The 19,280-nt window shown below is 48.0% G+C and overlaps 1 protein-coding gene across 1 annotated transcript in view; it reads right to left on the bottom strand.

Moving 5' to 3' along the window:
- The window catches only part of LOC135396528 (mucin-2-like), a 110,587-nt gene that overhangs the window by 79,998 nt on the left and 11,309 nt on the right, over window positions 1-19,280 (bottom strand). The window contains exon 3 of the mRNA XM_064627557.1: window positions 14,137-14,373. Within this exon, the coding sequence (XP_064483627.1) occupies window positions 14,137-14,373 (237 nt within the window). The remainder of the gene's footprint in view (window positions 1-14,136; window positions 14,374-19,280) is intronic.

The following is a 19,280-nucleotide window of genomic DNA, read 5'->3' as shown; positions in this document are numbered from 1 at the left end:
CAGCTGTCTCGTGCCGTTAAGTTGAACGTGTGAAACGATTAAGCCCCCAGGGCTCCTACCAATTGAGCTAAGCTAACACGCCTCTCCAGTACCTTTCAAGGGTGCGGATGTACCCTAGGAATAGGTTTATGGGCAGGAGAGCATTAGTCACTGTTATTATACAGGCATAGCTCTATGTCCAGTATGATCACCACAGAGCACATTTGCAGGAACTCACAAGCACAAAACTTGCATAATAAATATGTAATAGCCTCAAACAGCTATTATATATAATAACTAGGACATGGAACTCCAATAGCAGATGGTCTGGCAGTACAACACAGGTAATCTTGCCATCACTATATATTTCCCAAAATGCTGAAAATAAATCGATAGAAGTACTGCAATGAACTGCTCAATTTTTCACCTCAGATATATTTTTAGCACTCTGTCTTTCATGTTTCAAAATATACATGCATCGAACCTGCAGAAGCTTGTGTGTGTAAGTAGAGCCACACATCTCATGTGCAACAGGCAGGTCTAACTTATATTGAGATATGTTATATGTAGTCCTTACGCATGCTCACCACCTGTAGATTCCATCAAAGGGAACAAAAACTTTTTTTTAGTAACAACTTCACGCTATATACCACATTTATAAAAGAAATTGGTCCCGTACCTGACGGACAACTGTCATGACTATTGCAGATGTCTTCCTCTCCTGTTCCTTCCACCATGAAGTCATCACCCTAACCTGATCCCTGCATTGTATTTCCAACATTTGGTTCCACATTTTGTCCGAGGAAGTTAAAAAAAGCCATATAAATTTATGAGGATCTCATTTCATAGAAAATTAAATAAGGCTACCAGGCACGAAAGGCATCAGCCTGATGAGGTGCCTAGCACAAATACAGTGTATGATAACTGAGATATTACCACTACGAGCATACAGCAAATCACAACCACATAAATAAAATACACAATTGCACGGAGCTGTGCACATTTTCACACACACACACACAAATACATAACAGAGTGGCCTGTCTCTAATAATGCTTCAACAAGTTTGTGTAACTCTGTTTTGAAACTGGACACAGGAAGGCCATTTTCAATCAGCTGAAAAAATTTGTTCGGAAAAGGAATGGTTTCTGCTGATTTCCGTAGTTGGTCCGTAGCAGTGGAACCTTGTAAGGTGGTACAGTGATGGATTTCATACCGTAATGGCGAGTGTTTGGGATGGCGCTAAAAAATCCTGAATTTGCAAGGCATTTTTTTGTAAATGTCTGATTTCCAAGTGAACACTTTGTCTACTGTATTTTGCATGTCTTGAAGGAGCTGAGCTTGAAGAGCTGAGGGTCTGGATGGATGGGTTGTAGTGGCACCCCTGGTGGGCATCTTTGCAACGAGGGTCCAGCACATTGCACCAGTAGACATGGTTGTCATACACCAGGCTTTCTTTCTTTCTTTTTCTTTTTTGTGCAGTGCAATTTTATTGTAGTTGCCCTCTGTGGTGTTCCCCCAGATTAGACAACAATATTACAGTTTTGCGTAAACTAAGGATTTCAGCTGCGTTGGTTTAGAATCCAGAGCCATTCTTTACTATGTGCAGTAGGCTGCATATTATAAGGAAAAACAAATAGAAGAAAACTTGTACCTGATCCCTGCCTTGTATTTCCAACATTTGGTTCCACATCTTGTCCGAGGAAGTCATGAACTACATTGGTGCACACTGCTGTGACAATTAAAATGTTACACCTAGATGCGGAATACACGGCTTCATTTTACATACTGTGGATATTGCTTACTGCATTGGCATGGCTGCATTCTGAACAACACCCGGAATTGTACATTATATCTTTTGATTTAGTGCGTAAACTTCAGTTTACTTTAATCCTTGTTTTTCTTTGTTGCGTAAATGGTCTCCTACCATCTGCATATGCCACAACGTAATTCTCACAAGGACAGTAATCACTATAAATTATACAGAAGACACTAACCTCGTCACGTCCAGATGCAACAGTCTTGGAAGATAGATTCAAGGAAAGCAGTGTAGGCGGAGGTTCTTTGTACTCAAACTGAGGGGTCCGTCTCATAGTCTGCATTCTTCAAATGCGATTGGCAAAATCCGCTGCCAACCATACCTGCCACTACGGTTGAACGCGCAGCACCGTACGGAACTGAATGCCCGCCGAGAAATCTCGCTTTAACGACACAACCCAGGCATGTCAAATGAAGTCTGTGTACCTCGATAAATCGGTCGTTGTTCCAAAAGATATAAATAAAGAAACTGGGAAATACACACACTACACTAACGCTGTGAAACAGCGCGCTGGATCCCGAAAGTCGTCGTAGGTCGTAGCCTGTAGCCTCGTAGCTAGTTCTTTTTTTCACGGAAGTCGTTAATTGGATTATCGCAGTTATAGAACAGGTCGCAGATTTCGAAGTATATACATACTTTCCAGACATTGTGGCAACAGTATATCGCGTAAAAATGTTGGTTCTTGCTGAAAGTTGTTGTTGGAGTGCTCGATCACGTGACGGCATTCTGCGCGCTGATTGCATGGGCGATTGACATAATCCCAGTGGGATGACCAGATGAGTTTTCTATATATGCGTACGTTTTCTTGGTTTAACGCTAGGTGTGCCACCGTCGGCGTGAACCGCGATGTTCAAAATTCGAGTTTACGAAAACTACGAGGTGTTGAGGCATGCATTTTCGCATGTGAAGTTGCTTTTGTGTATTCTATCGGTAGCCACTGCGGAAGAGTCTCTCCAGCTTCTGGTCAGAGACCCTTTAAAAACTACAGGAACACCGCTGAAGCACGGTTGGAATACATCACCACACTGACTGCTAAGAAAAATATGTGCTAATCAGTAATGAGGAGCGTTTAAAGTGCAATAAATGCTCCAAATCAGATCGCTTCCCAGTGTTTCCTAAGTGAGCTGTTTTGACCTTCAGCATGGCGGCCGGGTGCCGCACCTCTCTCCCACATACCCCTCTGCTATGCTAGAGCCAGCCTCTATACACAGAGATCAGTGGCGAACACTGCACACGGAAAGGGTGCATTGCATTGTGCATGCAGGGTGCGGAACACCTGAGTGTGCGTCGCACGCAATGTTTTTTTAAGCTTGTCTCTCTGTAGTGTTGAAGCAATAAATGTGACAAGTGTGTTTTCGCGAACTGTGCATGCCTTGTGTAGTTTTCTCCGAATTTCGGATATTAACTGAGCTGTAAATCATACACTGCGAAAAACTTCGTTTTTTTAAAGAACAATAAACTCCGAAAAACATCCTCCGGTAACGCCCAGAAATAAACTCCGGAAACCCGGAACGCTAGCGTATGCGATAACTGTCGGGTACTGTCATGATGTTTAACGCCCGATAGTCTCCGCAAGGACGCCAGTCTCCGATCTTTTTGGAGACCATGTGGAGAAGTGACGCTCAGTTGCTGCTGGAAGGGCGTGCGATGCCGACTGCAAACATGCGCTCAAATTCACTGCGGGCAATGACGAGCTTCTAGGGCGCTAACTTGCGGGGCCTGGCGAAGGCGTGCTGGCCGTTGGTTTTTATCCGGTGAAATATGTCGTGCTGAACGGGACGTGTCCAATGAGGTGGGCGCGTTATGGTGGGTCACCAATGTTGCGAACCAGTTGAGTAAACAGAAAGAGATCCGAACCCCACGAATGCCAGAACAGAACTAGTTTAAGGCCATCCTCCATGTAGCGAATTTTTTGCAACGAAGTTCGCGCGGCAGACTGTCACGCGCGTTCCACCGCCAGTTGTTCGCCGGCACGAGCTCCATGGGACGAGAAACTAACGGACGGCGTCGAAAAGTCTTGCTCGGATGTCACTATTGCCAGAGTACAGAGTCTATGTCTAAAAGCACTACAAATTCCTGACCCACGAGATTGAAAGCTGTCTCACCTGCCACTATAGTCGTTTTTTGTTTACTTTTGCGAATCTGTATCCTGGGACTTGTAATCCTAATTCCTACTCCTCCTGACATATTTATTTCGAGGCCTTCCACAATCCCAAAATTCACGGTAACCCCCCCCCCCCCCCTCCGGCGCGCTCCGCCACTACGCTCAGTCGCTCTGCGGGAAGCGGCCTTACGGGATGTCAATACAATGGGAGACAGCGTTTGTGCCAAATAACACCAAAACAGATCAAAATTTTAAGATGTCATCGTCTAATAGAGAAGAACTTCATGTAAATAACCCCTGAGGCCATGAAAGGCGCCACCAGAATATAGATCTAGTGCGCTCTGGCCAAATGAATTTTAATGCATTGCGCCAATGGGGATTTCTTCGTTTAGGCTACAACTTTTTGACAAAGGCAGTCAAAATCTGGAAATGTCATCGTCTACTTTTAGTCAGTACGTCCTTACCAACCACGGCACGATGTGTGAGTGTTAACCCTGACCCACCCGGGGCCTTCAAAGTTGCGCCTCAGACAGGGTTCCCCTCCTAGGCGCCCAACGGACTAAGACCCAGTATTATCGTAATACACATGCGGTGAGACTGTACGGCCGGTCTGAAGGAGTTCGGAAGGCGGACGGCCATTCTTTCGGGAACTCCAAAGGGCTGACAGAAGAGACGTTTGCGTTGAGTGAGTAATATTCATATACAAATGATACCGTTTTGTATTTTATATCGCCGTTATACTAAACTATACTGCTAGATAAGATTGTCCATTTGGCCATTTCGAGTGCCGTTTTGGAAGTGATTTTGTCAAACGCGACCTTTCAGGGTGCAACAGGGGAACAAGGTACGGAGTTCAAACCCCGTGATTTTACTTTCACATATACATATTACAAAATCAACTTAGGGCATCTTTAATATAATTGTTATATCAAATTATATTAAGCCCCGAAGCTGATGAAATTGGCCTTTGGGCCATTTCGAGTGCCGGTTTTGAAGTGACTTTGTTAAACGCGACCTCTCAGGGTGCAACAGGGGAACAACGTACGGGGTTCAAACCCCGTGATATTACTTTCGCATATACATATTACAAAATCAACTTAGGACATCTTTAAAATTATTTTATATCAAATGATATTAAGATCCGAAGTTGATGAAATTGGCCATTTGGCAATTTCGAGTGCCGTATTGGAAGCGATTTTGTCAAACGCGACCTCTCAGGGTGCAACAGGGGAACAAGGTACGGGGTTCAAACCCCGCGATCTTATTTTCACATATACATATTATAAAATCAGCTTAGGACATCTTTATATTATTGCTATATCAACTGATATTAAGCCCCGAAGTTGATGACATTGGCCATTTGGCCATTTCGAGTGTCGTTTTGGAAGCGACTTTGTCAAACGCAACCTCTCAGGGTGCAAAAAGGGGGAAATGGTACGGGACTCAAACTCCGAAATCTGGATTTCACGTATACATTTTGTAAAACCAGCTTAGGACGTTTTTGATATTATTTTTGTATCAGATCATATTGTTGGCTCAACTAGAATAATCACGGACACAACCGTTCTGGTTGGTTGCTAGAGCCGAACTGGCTGGGCTGCAGTTTAATATCGCGCGCCGCGATTCCGGGTGCGCTGTCGATGGTGGTAGTGGTGCGGCTACAGCTGCCCCCCTCCTAGGGAGTCGCCGTAAAGGGACGACAGGTGACTAGGCGCTTGGACCATGTTAGATGCGGACGGGAAGGGCTCGAATGGGCTGGCGACGGGTCACCAGGCTGACTGGTGGGAAGCGGGGCGGAGGTACCAAGCGATGCGACGGCCGGCAAGGTGGAGGCGTCGGTTTTAGGCAGGTTTTAGACGGTGGAGGGAAACGGTGTCTTCCCTGCCTTGACGAGAAGCGTGAAGTAGGCTGGGGTTCTTCGTATGACGGGATAGGGGCCGGAGTAAGGTGGCTGGAACGGTTTTTTGACACCGTCGCAGCGGACGAAGACGTGCGAGCAGCGGTCAAGGTCGGGGTGTTGAATAGGCGTTGGAGACGCGACTGGAACGGGGAGGGGTTGGGCGGAGAGCGTCCATGGTGTGCCGGAGCCGGGACAAGTAGTCGGTGGGAGCCAGGAGCGGCAGGGTAGGCGAGGCTTCAAGGAGGTCAGCGGGAAGGCGTAGGAGGGCGACCTTCAGCTGCCGATGGAGTCGCTCAACGAGGCCGTTGGATGCGGGATGATAGGCAGTTGTGCGGGAACGCTTCGTACGAAGAGGTTGCTTCGTGCAACGCTTCGTACCACCTCATGAGGTTCGTAAATAGGGCTGACTCGAACTGAGGACCTCTGTCAGTGGTGATGACAGAGGGTACCTTGAAGCGTGATATCCACGCACTGATGAGCGCTTGGGCGATGGTGGGGGTGGTAGCATCGGTGATGGGGACGGCTTCTGGCCAGCGCGTGTATCGGTCGACGATGGTGAGAATGTACCGGAAACCGCTGGCCAATGGTAGGGGGCCAACAAGGTCTATATGTATGTGGTCGAAGCGGCTCGACGGGAGTGGGAAAGCTGAAGGAGCCAGGCGAGTGTGACGATGGACCTTGTTCCGCTGGCAGGATAGGCAGGATGGACCCAGCGTTTGATGTCCCTCGTTATGTTGGGCCAGACATAACGCTGTGTAATGAGCCGCTGAGTAGCGAGGATACCTGGATGGCAAAGGCGGTGGAACGAGGCGAAGACGGCACGCCGAAGTGGAACAGGGACAAAAGGACGAGGGCGGCCCTGGGACGTGTCGCAGGCGACAGCCGTCGTGGTACCAGGGAGGTGGACGTCCTCGATCTTCAAGGATGTTGAGGTTGAAGCGCGAAAGGCGGCGAGTTCAGGGTCAACAAGCGGACCCAATTGATCCACGTTCATATAACCAGGCGCCCACAGCTCCCCATAGAGCCCATAGTTTGAGATAATTCAGGCAACACTGGACATACGACCAATGAAAATGCGTCGTGATGCCTAGCAGCCAACCAATCAGCAACCACTCCGTTTGGCTCGGCTTTCAGCCGGCCCTGGCTGCCATTGACTTCTACTGGTTTTCATACCTGGCGCCCGTTAGTCCAAAATAACTAAGACATTTTTGATAGGCTAAATACATATTTATTGATGCAACGTATAAACTCAAATGTTTGACTTATATATTCACCGTGCGTACAGGACGTTTCGTTCATTGAATAGACAGCAACCAAACCAAGTTCGAACTTGCAAAGCACACACACAGTCTACTTCTGGAGGCGAGCGAAGTCCACGAGTGCGTGCGTTTCACAGATGAGCATCTTATTCTCATTCTGGCGATGCACCGTGGGTCACACAGTCACGGGAAATACTTTTTTCGCTACGAACACTCTCTTCTTAGTCACTGTATTTGAAAATGCGACAGCGCTCGAAAGTGTTCCTCAGGCGTCAGCTCACCAAGCATTCCAGTTCCGACTCGGCAAGAATGTCCGTAGGTTGACTTTATCGGAGATCAGTACATGGCCAGAGTCACTATAACTCACGAACAAACCCGCGCATACACTTCCTCTTTGGTCGTTGTGGTCAACCGACATCGGCGAGCCGCAGAGACGCGGCGACCTTGCTTGGAGCTGCCCGCGAAAAGTGAGCTGTCAGATATTTCGAAACTATCAACCAGTCCCGGAGCGCGCATCCTCCTGCGGCCAATGGGCATCCGTCATGACGCCTGACGATTAATACCACGTGACTGTGACGTGTTTTATTTTTCTACTGCCGCAAATGCGGGGAGCTGTGAAGGCCTGATATAACTGCAAAAAAAAAAAAAAAAAAAGAAAGAAAGAAAGAAACACGGCATTGCCCAAACAAAAACGCAGAACAGGTGCTACGCCCGCCTTGCTGAAGTACACAAGCAGTCCCACAGAACTGCCAATGCCAAAGACCCCTGTATTGGCATCAGAGCGGAAGACCAGCCACACAGACTGCCAAAGACCGCATTGGGACCGCAATATTCTGTGAACTAACCCAACTCAACCCACTCTGACCCACTCCGAGAATACAAAGCAGCGAAACACTTTCGTGACGGTGACGGACATACGCCAGAGCAATTTACACTGCTCGCAGCAACTTGAAATCACCGAACTTTACAAATAGCCATCCCTTCCTATCAAACATTGTGTTTTTTACCTGATCTGCCGCAATTCCGTTATCATTACAGCACCCAGCGACATTTTAGCCCTATGAAACGTCCGTTCCGGCTGTCGCGCATGCGCATTATTGTAGCACGCGTGATTTCGCTCAAACAACCCGCTTGCTCTCAGTCGGCTCGACCGATTGGCATTGGCATCGCGAAGGAAGATGGCGGCGACTTTCAAGACGTAGAATGTTGAGTTGTCGAATTCTAGCGAACGTTACATTGGGATTGCCACGTACGTTGACTGTTTCGAACAACGTGTATCATCTGCGAGAAGTTGTTGGATGTAACGATGTTGTGAATTGGGTATTTCACACGCTTCTGCCGTGCTGCTTGGGCATTTGTGCAACACGGGTACGTACCATTTTCTGTTCGGTCAATATGGGGTGTACGCGAGCAATATAGGGCCCATATTGCCAAGATCTAAACAATATTGGCTCAAAGTGGGCAATATGGGGCCCATATTGCCCATTTTCAGCCAATATGGGGAAAATCTTGGCGATACGGGTCCCATATTGGACCCGTATCGCCAATGACCAGCCAATATGGGCCCAATATTGTGTGCTGCTTGGGATGGGACGAAACGGCGGTAGAAATTTACCAGTCCGAGGAATTGTCGGAGTTTGGTGAGAGAAGAGGGCTGTGGAAACTCTCGTATGGCGGTAAATTTAGAAGGTAAAGGCAGTATGCCTTGGCTGTTGATCCGATGGCCGACGAAGTCTAGTTCTTGGACGCCGAATTCGCTATTGGCAGCGTTAATCACAATGCCGTTCTCTTGAAGACGGGTGAAGAGGGCGTGAAGGTGTTGTTCGTGCCCCTCGGGTGAAGAGATTGCCACTAGGAGATCATCAATCTAGGCGTAGACGAAGGGAAGGCCTCGAATGATGTTATCGATGAATCTTTGGAAGGTCTGTGCCGAATTACGTAGGCCGAATGGTATTCTCAGGAACTCGAACAAACCGAATGGTGTTGTGATGGCTGTTTTATATATGTCCTCTTCCGCCATCGGGATCTGATGATAGGCCCGTACCAAATTGACCTTAAAAAAGGTGGTGGCGCCTTCCATGTTCGCTGCAAAATCCAAGATGTGAGAAATGGGATATCTATCGGGGACTGTGGCACGGTTGAGAGCACGATTGTCTCCACGTGGTCGCCAGTCGCCTGTCTTTTTCGGCACCATGTGGAGCGGTGACGCCCATGTACTCGAGGAAGGGCGGATGATGCCGAGTTGAAGCATGTGATCTCCGCTTTGGCTACCTTGTACTTCTCGGGTGCGAGTCGGCGTTGGCGGAAATGAACAAGTGCACCTTGGTGATCACATGGTGCACGACTTCATGCTGCGCCGGTTTCGTCCAGTCAGGTGGGCGAGAAAGAGCAGGGTACCCCTGAAGGATGGACGCTGGAGAAGAGTCGGGGGCAGTGAATGACAACAGGTGCGATGACGGTGAGAGATGTGTTGCTGTCTATGAGGCGCTTCCGGGACACATCAACAAGGATTTTGTAGTGCCTCAAAAAGTCAGCGCCGAGGATGGCCTGGGTAACGCCCTCGAGGCAAAAAGAGGCCTCGAGGAAAAGCCAGCGGAAGTCCCGACGGAGGCCGATGTTTAGAGTAAGAGACTGTTGGCCGTAGACTGGGATTGTTGACGCGTTGGCGGCTTTGAGGGTGAAACAGTGCTTTCGAGATCCGCAGTAAGAACGGGGATGACGCTGACCTCGGCACCTGTATCGATCAGGAACCGCATCCCAGATACGGGGTCAACAATGTAAAAGAGCGGCTGTCTTCGAGGCCGTGTCCACCAGCCGCCATTCGTGGTGGGCCGGGGAGTTTCCCGAGGACGCGGTCCAGGTACATGGCTGAAGACAGTGGAAGGCGTCTGCGCCGAAGTGGCGATGGTACCAGCAAACCCCGTCGGTATTGTTGCTGGGTGATCGCGAGTGGCGAGGGGAGCGGAACCCAGAATGAGGTCTGGGGCTACGGTGACGTTGGCGGCGAGGGCTTGGGGAGCGGGAACGGGTGGCAAGGGCCGCGACGAGTTGGGTAAGGTGGGTGAGCTGCTTCGTAATACCAGTGACTGTCGAGGAATGTCGGACGGGGAAGGCAGCAGTGCTGGTCGCTCAATGACGTCAACTTGTGGAGTCCAACTTGTGGATGGTATGCAGCGGAGAGGCAGACGCTACCTCCATGACTGCATCGGCAAGCGCAGCCAACTCGTCCAAGCTGAAGTTTGCCGCAGTAGCTAACACCATCTGTACGTGGCGGGGAAGGCGCTGGAGAAAGAGCTGCCGGAGAAATCTATCGCTGGTGGAAGATAAGTCGCCACCGCTGCCGGGCGCATCGCTTCCGAGGAGCTGTTTCATGCGCCGAAGTAGCTGGGTGGGGCGCCGCTCGCCTAGTTCTTCGGCGGAGAGAAGCTGGTGTAGTCGGTAGCGGTCGGAAGGCGATGTGCGTTTCAGCAAGGCTGACTTGAGTTGATCGTATGGATTTTCCGGAGGCGGGGTGGTTATGAGATCATAAACCTCGTCGGCGGCGATGGGGGACAGGGCAGAAATTACGTGGTAGAACCTAGTCAGCTGGGATGTAACGCCAGACAAGTGAAACTGGGCTTCAGCTTGGGCAAACCAGACTGCCGGGTTCCTGTCCCAGAAAGGAGGCAGCTTGACAGCAACTGCAATGACCTGAAATTGCGCTACGGGCGGAACTGAAGGGTGAGACATCACCGTAGAAGGGACGTTCGGCTCACCAGATGTTGGCTCAACTAGAATAATCACGGACACAACCGTTCTGGTTGGTAGCCAGAGCCGAACTGGCTGGGCTGCAGTTTAATATCGCGCGCCGCGATTCCGGGTGCGCTGTCGATGGCGGTAGTGGTGCGGCTACAATATTAAGCCCCAAATTTGATAGCATTTATTTTTTTTGCCTTGGCGAGTGTCGTTTTGGAAGCAGTTCTGCGACCTGTCCATGTACAGGGGAAACAGGTACGCCCTGGCACTACAATTAAGGGGGCTTCGCACGTTTTAAAGGGCTTGATCTTCTGCCGAACGTTGCGGTAGGCTCTGTTACAATCCCAGTGCAAGAGCATAACAAAATGCATTCAGAGTATCTTTTGGCACCATTATACAAGTCGTTTGAGTCATTGTAAAGGGCCCTGCTGCCGCTTTTTCCAAATTTTCCGGTAGTCTCCGATGCAATCACAGGAGAGGGGCATAACATAAGCCGTCGCCTCTTTGTATGTGTGTAATATGTCTTTGCCAGAATGATTAAAGGGGTTTTTGCTGTATTAAAGCGCTCTGCTGCAGCCTTTACGGTCGTCCCCGTTATAATTCCAGTAGAAGGGCAATAGCATAAGCCGTTGCGAATACGTATGTCTTTGGAACTATGATACAAGGGGTATCGACCGTTTTAAAGGGCTCTGCAGCCGCATTTTCCGGATTTCGCAGTAGCCTCTGTTACAATCCAAGAAGAAGGGCATAGCACAAGCCGTTGATGACATGTCTTTGGCAGCATGATACAAGGGGTCTCGCTCGTTTTGAAGGGCTATGCTGCATCGTTTTCCGATATTTGCGGTCGCCTGTGTTATAACCCCAGCAGAACAGCATTGCACAAGCCACTGATAACACGCTTTTCGCTCCATGATACAGAGAGTGTCACCGTTTTAAAAGGCCGTGCTGCCGCCCTATCAGAATTTTGCGGTCGCCTCTTTCGCAATCCCAGTAGAAAGGTCTAGCATAAGCCGTCATGAATATGCCTTTGGGACCATGATACAAGGGGTTTCGCACGTTTTAAAGGACTCTGCTGCTGCCTTTTCCAAATTGTGTGGTCGTTTCTGTTGCAATCCCAGTAGAAGAGCATAGCATAAGCCGTCTGTTTGGAACCTTGATTAAAGAGGTTTCGCCCGTTTTAAAGGGCTCAGCTACAGTCTTTTACGGATTTTGCGGTCGCCTCCGTTACCGATGATATCCGGAGAGGCTGCTACAATACTGCAAGCCCATAAGCTTAGTGTAATAATTAAGATGATGCCATTCTCTTCACTTCTCTTCAGTATTACTTATTAATTATCATATTACTTACAGTGTAGTTTGTCAAAATGCACGTGCAGACCAGGTCGCTAAAACTACTTGTCGAGGTTCATGAGTCACAAGAACTGCTCGAATGTGTATGTACTTCCTAACATCGACAGGAGCAGCACTACATCGAGCAAGGGTAAAAACAATGCCTGAAAACCTGGTTTCATTCAGAATTCTTTATTTCCTTGCTGCACCCTTAGAACTCGCATTTAGTCAATTTGTCGTCCAGAAGGCAATCACAAGCACCAAGCTGCCAATTTCAATCGGCAATCTCCCGATAACTGGAAAGTCTCGTGCTCGTTCGCACAGTTATGCGTGACGTCTTATTCTTTAACTTACGGGAAAGTTCTCGGGCGTGTTATCGGTGTTGTTATTAGGTCGCGGCGCGAGAAGGGAATTGTTCGCCTCAGATACGTCCTCATCTCCCTGCCCAAATCTGTTCCTCCTCATGTAACTCACGCACCACCCCAAGCAGCACAATGTACCGAAAGTCGAGTGCAATAGGGGTGGACGGTATGTGTCTTATCAATGTTCTTTAGTTTCACCAGTTCGTTCAAGGTCTTCCACCTACCCGTCCACCCCTATTGCACTCGACTTTCAGTACATTGTGCTGCTTGGGACCCTGTAAACTTAGGTTCCTTGCGTAGTCATCTGCTATCAGGTCAAGCTGGGCGTCAGAGGGGGTGTCCCGGAATGCTGCTCATGTGCTCCTTGAAAATGCACTATATACCAGTGTGTGTATCAGTGGTACCACCGCGTGGCAAGACCTCATCCGTGAGCAACCTTACTATACGGCCCTCATGTGCGACTACACCTCATCCATGAGTGCACTCACGATACGCTGCATGAAGGGTAAGGCTTCGTGAGTGTACTCATGAGTGGCTTCATCAGCTGCTTGACTTCACTCACCCTCACGTCAATGGCGAGAGGGGAGGATCACGGGAACGCATGTGGCACTTTTGGGAGGTGCCGATATTTCAACAGGTATTGCTCTGATAGTAGAACAATCGCTGCTTAGTACATGGTAAAATCTAGAGATGGAACGACTCCAGAATTTTGCGAATTCGAATCCGAGTCCAAGGAGGGTTCTGCATATCCACGAATCTCACGAATCTCGAATCTTTCGAATCCTCTCTTACATATAAAAAAGGAGTTTAAAAAGCCAGGGGAAAAATACTTCTAGTGAAAAGTGTCTTGAAGCAGAATTTGATATCTTTGTTTAATGAAAAACATATTAAATAATAGTTCAATTTTAGGAGAAAACATGCCCGTTTAGTTCTTCTTAAGTGTAATGTGTTTAACGAGCTCTCCATCGACTACAGGGAATACATAAACGCTCGAGTCTGAATTATTTCCATAAAACTAAGAAACAATCAAAAGCAACACCATGTTGCTTTTAGACTCGTAATAGTTCCTGCCTGAACTCTTTCAGTTCAGAGTAATGTAGACAAACAAACAAGAAAACACCCGCCGTCGAAACAGGCTTTCGGCGAACTCCGGCGACGCGAGTTTTAAAAAGAAACAAACAAACGTGGTTAGTGGATTCGAAAGATTCGATTCGCCGTTTTGGGCACTGGGATTCGGGTTCCTAAATCTCTAATCCCTGATAAGAACTCAAGAATTCGCGGATTCGGTTGGCCCATCCCTAGTGAAATCCGTCTGTCCATTCATCTGTATTTTGTTATTTCCTTTTGGCTGGGGGTATTTTCTGACATTGAGCGCCCATTAAGAAAATAAACTGGGCTAGTTGGTAACAATTCGTGTCAGGGACAATGGCGCAACAAACGCAAGAAACACAGCGAGATGTGAATGAGACAAAGCGCCTATGTCTCGTTCACATCTCTCGCTCTATTTATTGGCTTTGTTGCGCCAGTCTCCCCAATGTCAGGCGGCTAACATCTGAATTCGGGCGGTTGACATAGGTGCCGTCGGATGAAACAGAAACCTGATGTGAACAACGAGAATTAGCCGAGGCAGGCTACAAACTTGTACTTACAGGTTGAGTGGTCCTTGATGTCACAGACACGATACAGCTTGTTGAAGTATAGGCCATGAGGACATGTAATCTCATACGCGTGGCCTCCTCTGCATCTACAGTACTTATGACATTCGGTTGGGTGGGCGAAGAGACGAGTGTTGTACGGGTCATCGCCGTTGCAGACGTCCAAGGACGGACATTCCTTTTCTTCGCTTCCGTTCGTCTCAACTTGGCGCTTTGTACGACTGGCATCAACTGTAAAAATATCGGAAATGGATCAATAAGTTGGTGGCTTATATTTTACTCACTCATTTTACTGTGCAAGTCTAACTAGAAAAAAAAAACACACGAAAAGTGGCATGCAAAAGTCTGGACATTTCTTTCTGGACAAAAGTCATTTCCAGGCTGGCGAAGCAGTGCCGATAATCGAAGGCACACCTTTCGAATTCCTTTGATCGTGTGCTCCCATGACACATCGCGCACGTGTCAGCGCACCTAGGTCTCGTCAGAAAGGTCATTCTTACATTTTGTGCTACGCTTTCCCGCATTCACATTCAGATGCAGAAATTAAAGCTACGGGCAATCTTATCACATATTGAAGTAAATTGCAGAGGCTGAATCAATAATTAGAACTTGCTTATTATAGCGGCAGAAGTTATGTGCAGTCTTACTGCTAGTTCCGTCTCCTGCGTCGTCCGCACGAAACGGCGAAAGCTGCGACGCAAAAGGAAAGCGAAAAAATGCGCAGACGCTGGAATTCGCGCTGATGGCTTCAAGTACTGCACAGTGGCGCGCCGCAACGACAACAACCGCGCTGCTGGAGCCTCCATTTGCCTGCGCGCTGGTGTAACCTCTACACCACTCGAGGTGCACGTCTGCCAAGATAACATCGAAGAGAATTGTGCAGTGCAGACGCCCAGTGGACTAGTGATAGCCGTGTGTTACTTCTCGCCTCGCGCCACGGCGAAACGGTTGCGCGTCTGTATAATCTACGCACCTGTATAATCTGTATAATCTACGTTAGAGCACTAACAAGCTCCTCTTCGTCGGGGACTTCAACGAGGACGTTTCAGCGGCAAAACACGGCGTACCTAGAAAACATGTCCCATCAACTAGTCCACACGTACGTACCGACGTTCGCAAACTGAACACGACACGGATCGTGCATAGACTTGGTAATTGAAAACACCCTTTTCGCACAAGACATCACTCATCTCGTCAACCATTTCAACAACCACAAAGCAATGGTCATCACACTAAAATAAACACTTTGTGTACAAACTAATGCTTCCTCACTGAACCACACACAACTGATGCAGGAATTCGCGTTACAGGAGTCGTAATCGTCCTCCAATTTTTACTCTGTATCAATTACTACGACTTCCTGCAGTAAGGAACGCATAAAAGACCACCAACTACCTAAGGGAGGAATAGGAAACTCGGTTGTCCATGAAAATGAATCGGAAGATCTGGATGTACCTGCGCCTATTACGCTCGTGTAGTCCTGAATGCACACTATTAAAAATAAAATCTGCCATAGAACTCTTCACGAGCTCAATTTTATTCTTCCATGTACAATGAAAGGGGGTCTAATGGTTACATCTGTGAGGTTGTAACGGCATATCACATAATTATGATGAACAGAAAAGGTGTCAAGGTTATATATTTAAGCTGGGTGCTGGTATCGAACCTGTGACCTTAGGTTTATAACTTTACCACCTTCGGGTTTTATCCCATATTTTTGTGCATATCCTACCAGAATTCGGTGCAATGCTATGTACCGTATTTAGGTGGCAAAATACATCCCTTTGGTGCAATTGGCACCACACACATTGGGGGTAAATTAGCACAATTTGTGGTCTTCTATCTATGGATTATATTTACCCTCTTTGTTATGATGTTAACTTATACCCTATATGCTACCGGCCTCGGTGGATCAGTTGGTAGCATTCAGTGCCTTCTGATGCCTACTGCCTATTGTGGGTTGAGACCTAGCCGAACTAAAGACCTAGCTCCAGCTAGCTACAGGTATGTAAGCCTGTAGCTCTCGGCCAGGAGGCGTTGCCATCAGTGGCAGTCCAGCGCCGCGTGCGGGAGAAATTGAAATAATCAGTAAGTTCACAACATCCAATGCAGCCAGATACAGTGTGCCGCTGTATGGATCGCGTTTTCTTCGGCATTGAAAAGTTGGAGTCCCTAAGAGACTGATTGGGAAAGCAATTATTCGTGAAATCACTTCACTTGGAAGAAGTATCATGCTACGTCCACACTACGGCACTGAACGCCGCGAACGACGGGAGTGCCAGACAACTTCTCGCGTCCACACAGCAATCCGCGAGAACCGGAAAAGCCGCAAAGGCGCCGAACAACGCGACGTGGGAGTAGAGATTGCTTCTGGGTCATTCCAGGCCAAATCACATAAAGGTCGTGCTCGACCCCCTGCACTTTTGGTTCAAAAAATTATCATGGAATCCTTACTGCAAATAAAGATATTTTCCCGAGTTTTACGGCACTGTGTTGAACCGCTGTCGATTTAGGCGGTGTCAAAGTTCGTAAGAATCGCGAAAACCATGTTGTACGCGTACGCATTACGCATTACACGCGTACGCATTTATCTTGGAATTATGAAATTTTTATCGTGGTTGAGGAAGGCCCGGCTAGCATTAAACCCGTAACAATAATACAGTGAAGGACAATACGGGAAGTAACAAATTGACACCTGCCGTCTGCACGCACACTGTATCACGAAATTGGCCAAATCTGCTGAATTATAATAAGAGTGTTTTGTTACGTGTAACCAACAAAAGGCAACCCATTCCATTCAACTACACTATTGGTAACACCACAGTTGCTCAGGTCTCTGAATATAAATACTTAGGCGTCACTTTTACGTCAGATTTAAAATGGTCCAAACATATATCTTTAACGTGTTCTGCAGCTATGCGAAAGCTCGGAGCCTGTCGTAAAGCTCGGAGCCTGACGGAGCCTGTCGTAATTTTCGCTTCAAATATGAAGCGAAAATTACGACAGGCTCCGTCTGAAGTGAAGATGTTATCTTTTAGCTCCTTAATTAGATCAAAACTTGAATACGCTAGCATTGTGTGGGATCCGCACACGAAATCCGATATTGCAAAATTGGAAATGGTTCAACGTAAAGCAGTGCGATTTATTTTCGGGAAGTACTCAAGGCGGGACTCTCCTTCCATCCTTATGTCGAACGCAAATATTCCAACCTTACTGAAAAGGAGAAAAATTGCTCGTTTAAAATTTTTGTTTCGGATATTTAAGGGCAATATCAGATTAGACTCAGGATCGTTTCTTCTTCCCTTGCAAGCGCGTTCCTCACGTCATCATCATCCTTACTCCTTTAAGCCGTTATTTGCTCGTACGAATATTTTTAAAAACTCGTTTTTTGTGAAAACGATACCTGAATGGAACTCGTTGTCTTTTGATGTTGCCAACTGTACAATTAACCAATTTGAGGACGCTGTTTCCGTGTTGTGTGATTAACAATGATAGTTTTGTATATTCTTGTTATTCCCCTCCTGCTTGGGCAGTGCCCGCAGTATCATGAAATAAATAAATAAATAAATAAATAAATATAAATAAATCCGGCGGCTATTTACACAAAATCGCCCCCAAAATGTTGGCACGATTTTCGGGTATGTTATGGAGCTATCCTTCCCGAGAACACAGAAAGAAAATTGGAATGGACAAATGGGACTGGCCATCGGGCCCGCTGCGAGCCTGGGGAACACTTAGAGCAGAGTTGGGTTTGGATAGGGCCTCATTATGGAAATATTGGTGTATGGACAGGGCACGGGTCTGAAAATCCGGCCCATGCAGTGCTCTACCCCTTCTCAAGAGGCGACTACAGTGCCAAAATGCGCATGACCTGTGCATACGTGCACTGTTTGGTTTGTTTTATAGCTGAAGAAACTCGGGACGGGGGCAAGACAGCCGTTTCTATAGAAAAGCGCTATCACGCATTTTGTTTTCCCACATGTTCGCGTAAGCCAGACGCGGACGCTTGGTAGTTGGACAAAATGGGCCGTATGACGTGCAACCCATTATTTGAGGGTGAAATCCATACCCAACCCCTACCTCCTCTGACAAGACCCGCCACCCGCGCTCTACCAGAAAATGAAATCCGCACCCAACCGGACCCGACCAGCAGGGGCTGCGGCGCCTTTGTTTACTTATTATTTGGTATGATCTTTTCTCTTCGTTGTTGTTGCTGTAGCCGTTGCTTGTTCGTGGCCGACCCGCCAGCAGTGCTTGTGCCAAAAATGCTGCCCGCAACAGTCTCGCAACCCGCGCGGGTGTCAATAATATCACCCGCAACCGACCCGCTACACGCGGGAAATTCCAAACCGGCATCCGCACTGCAGGATAGAGCGGGTCGTGCAGAACCCTGCACTACGCCTGCAAACTCCGCACTTCAGCTTTCCTCTTGATCAGCGTCTCACTCTGCTTCACGGAGAGAGCGGTGTCGTGTGTACGCGGTTGCTCCTCTCTGGCTTTGTTGAAGGACGCTCCTTCTGCTGTCCAAACGCGCCCACCACGCCTGTGGGCCCCAACGTGTGTGAGTGCATGTGTGTGGAATTTGGAGTAGCAAGCCGTAGCCATCTGGCTGACATCTCTAACCCCTATGAAGAAGAAGAACCGAGACCCGTTACACGAAATAGGCATGAAAATGGACACGAAAATTCAGCTGTCGAGTCTCATGAAGCCTGTTGACGTACATGCCGCACCATGGTATGTGTTGTCGAGTCCGAACCTGGCACGGGCACGTGCGAAATACGTAAAGCCCGGCCCGACAAGGCCCGCGCAATGCTCTAAAGGGGAGTGCGAAACCCTATCGAATTTTGCTAGTAGTCCTGTGCGAGCGCACCGGCCTTGAGTTCTACTATGAAATAATGCGAGTCGATTGAGGGAGCGCTTTCACGACACCAATCGACAGCAACGAACGTCATGGTTCAACAGCATGTCACTGGCAAGAAAAGCAGGGATGTTTTGCAACGGGATGTTGCACTGTCATATGACCGTCGACAACCCCGCGTCCTTTCTGGATACCGTTGCCTCTGACAAAAATCGCTATTCAGCTCAACTGGAGTCCCCCGATACTCTCAGGGACACGTGATCCTGTGACACCACGAAAA

The sequence above is a fragment of the Ornithodoros turicata genome, chromosome 6, assembly GCF_037126465.1.
Source record: "Ornithodoros turicata isolate Travis chromosome 6, ASM3712646v1, whole genome shotgun sequence".
Taxonomy (NCBI): Eukaryota; Metazoa; Arthropoda; class Arachnida; order Ixodida; family Argasidae; genus Ornithodoros; species Ornithodoros turicata.
This window is presented reverse-complemented; position numbering and strand designations above follow the sequence as displayed.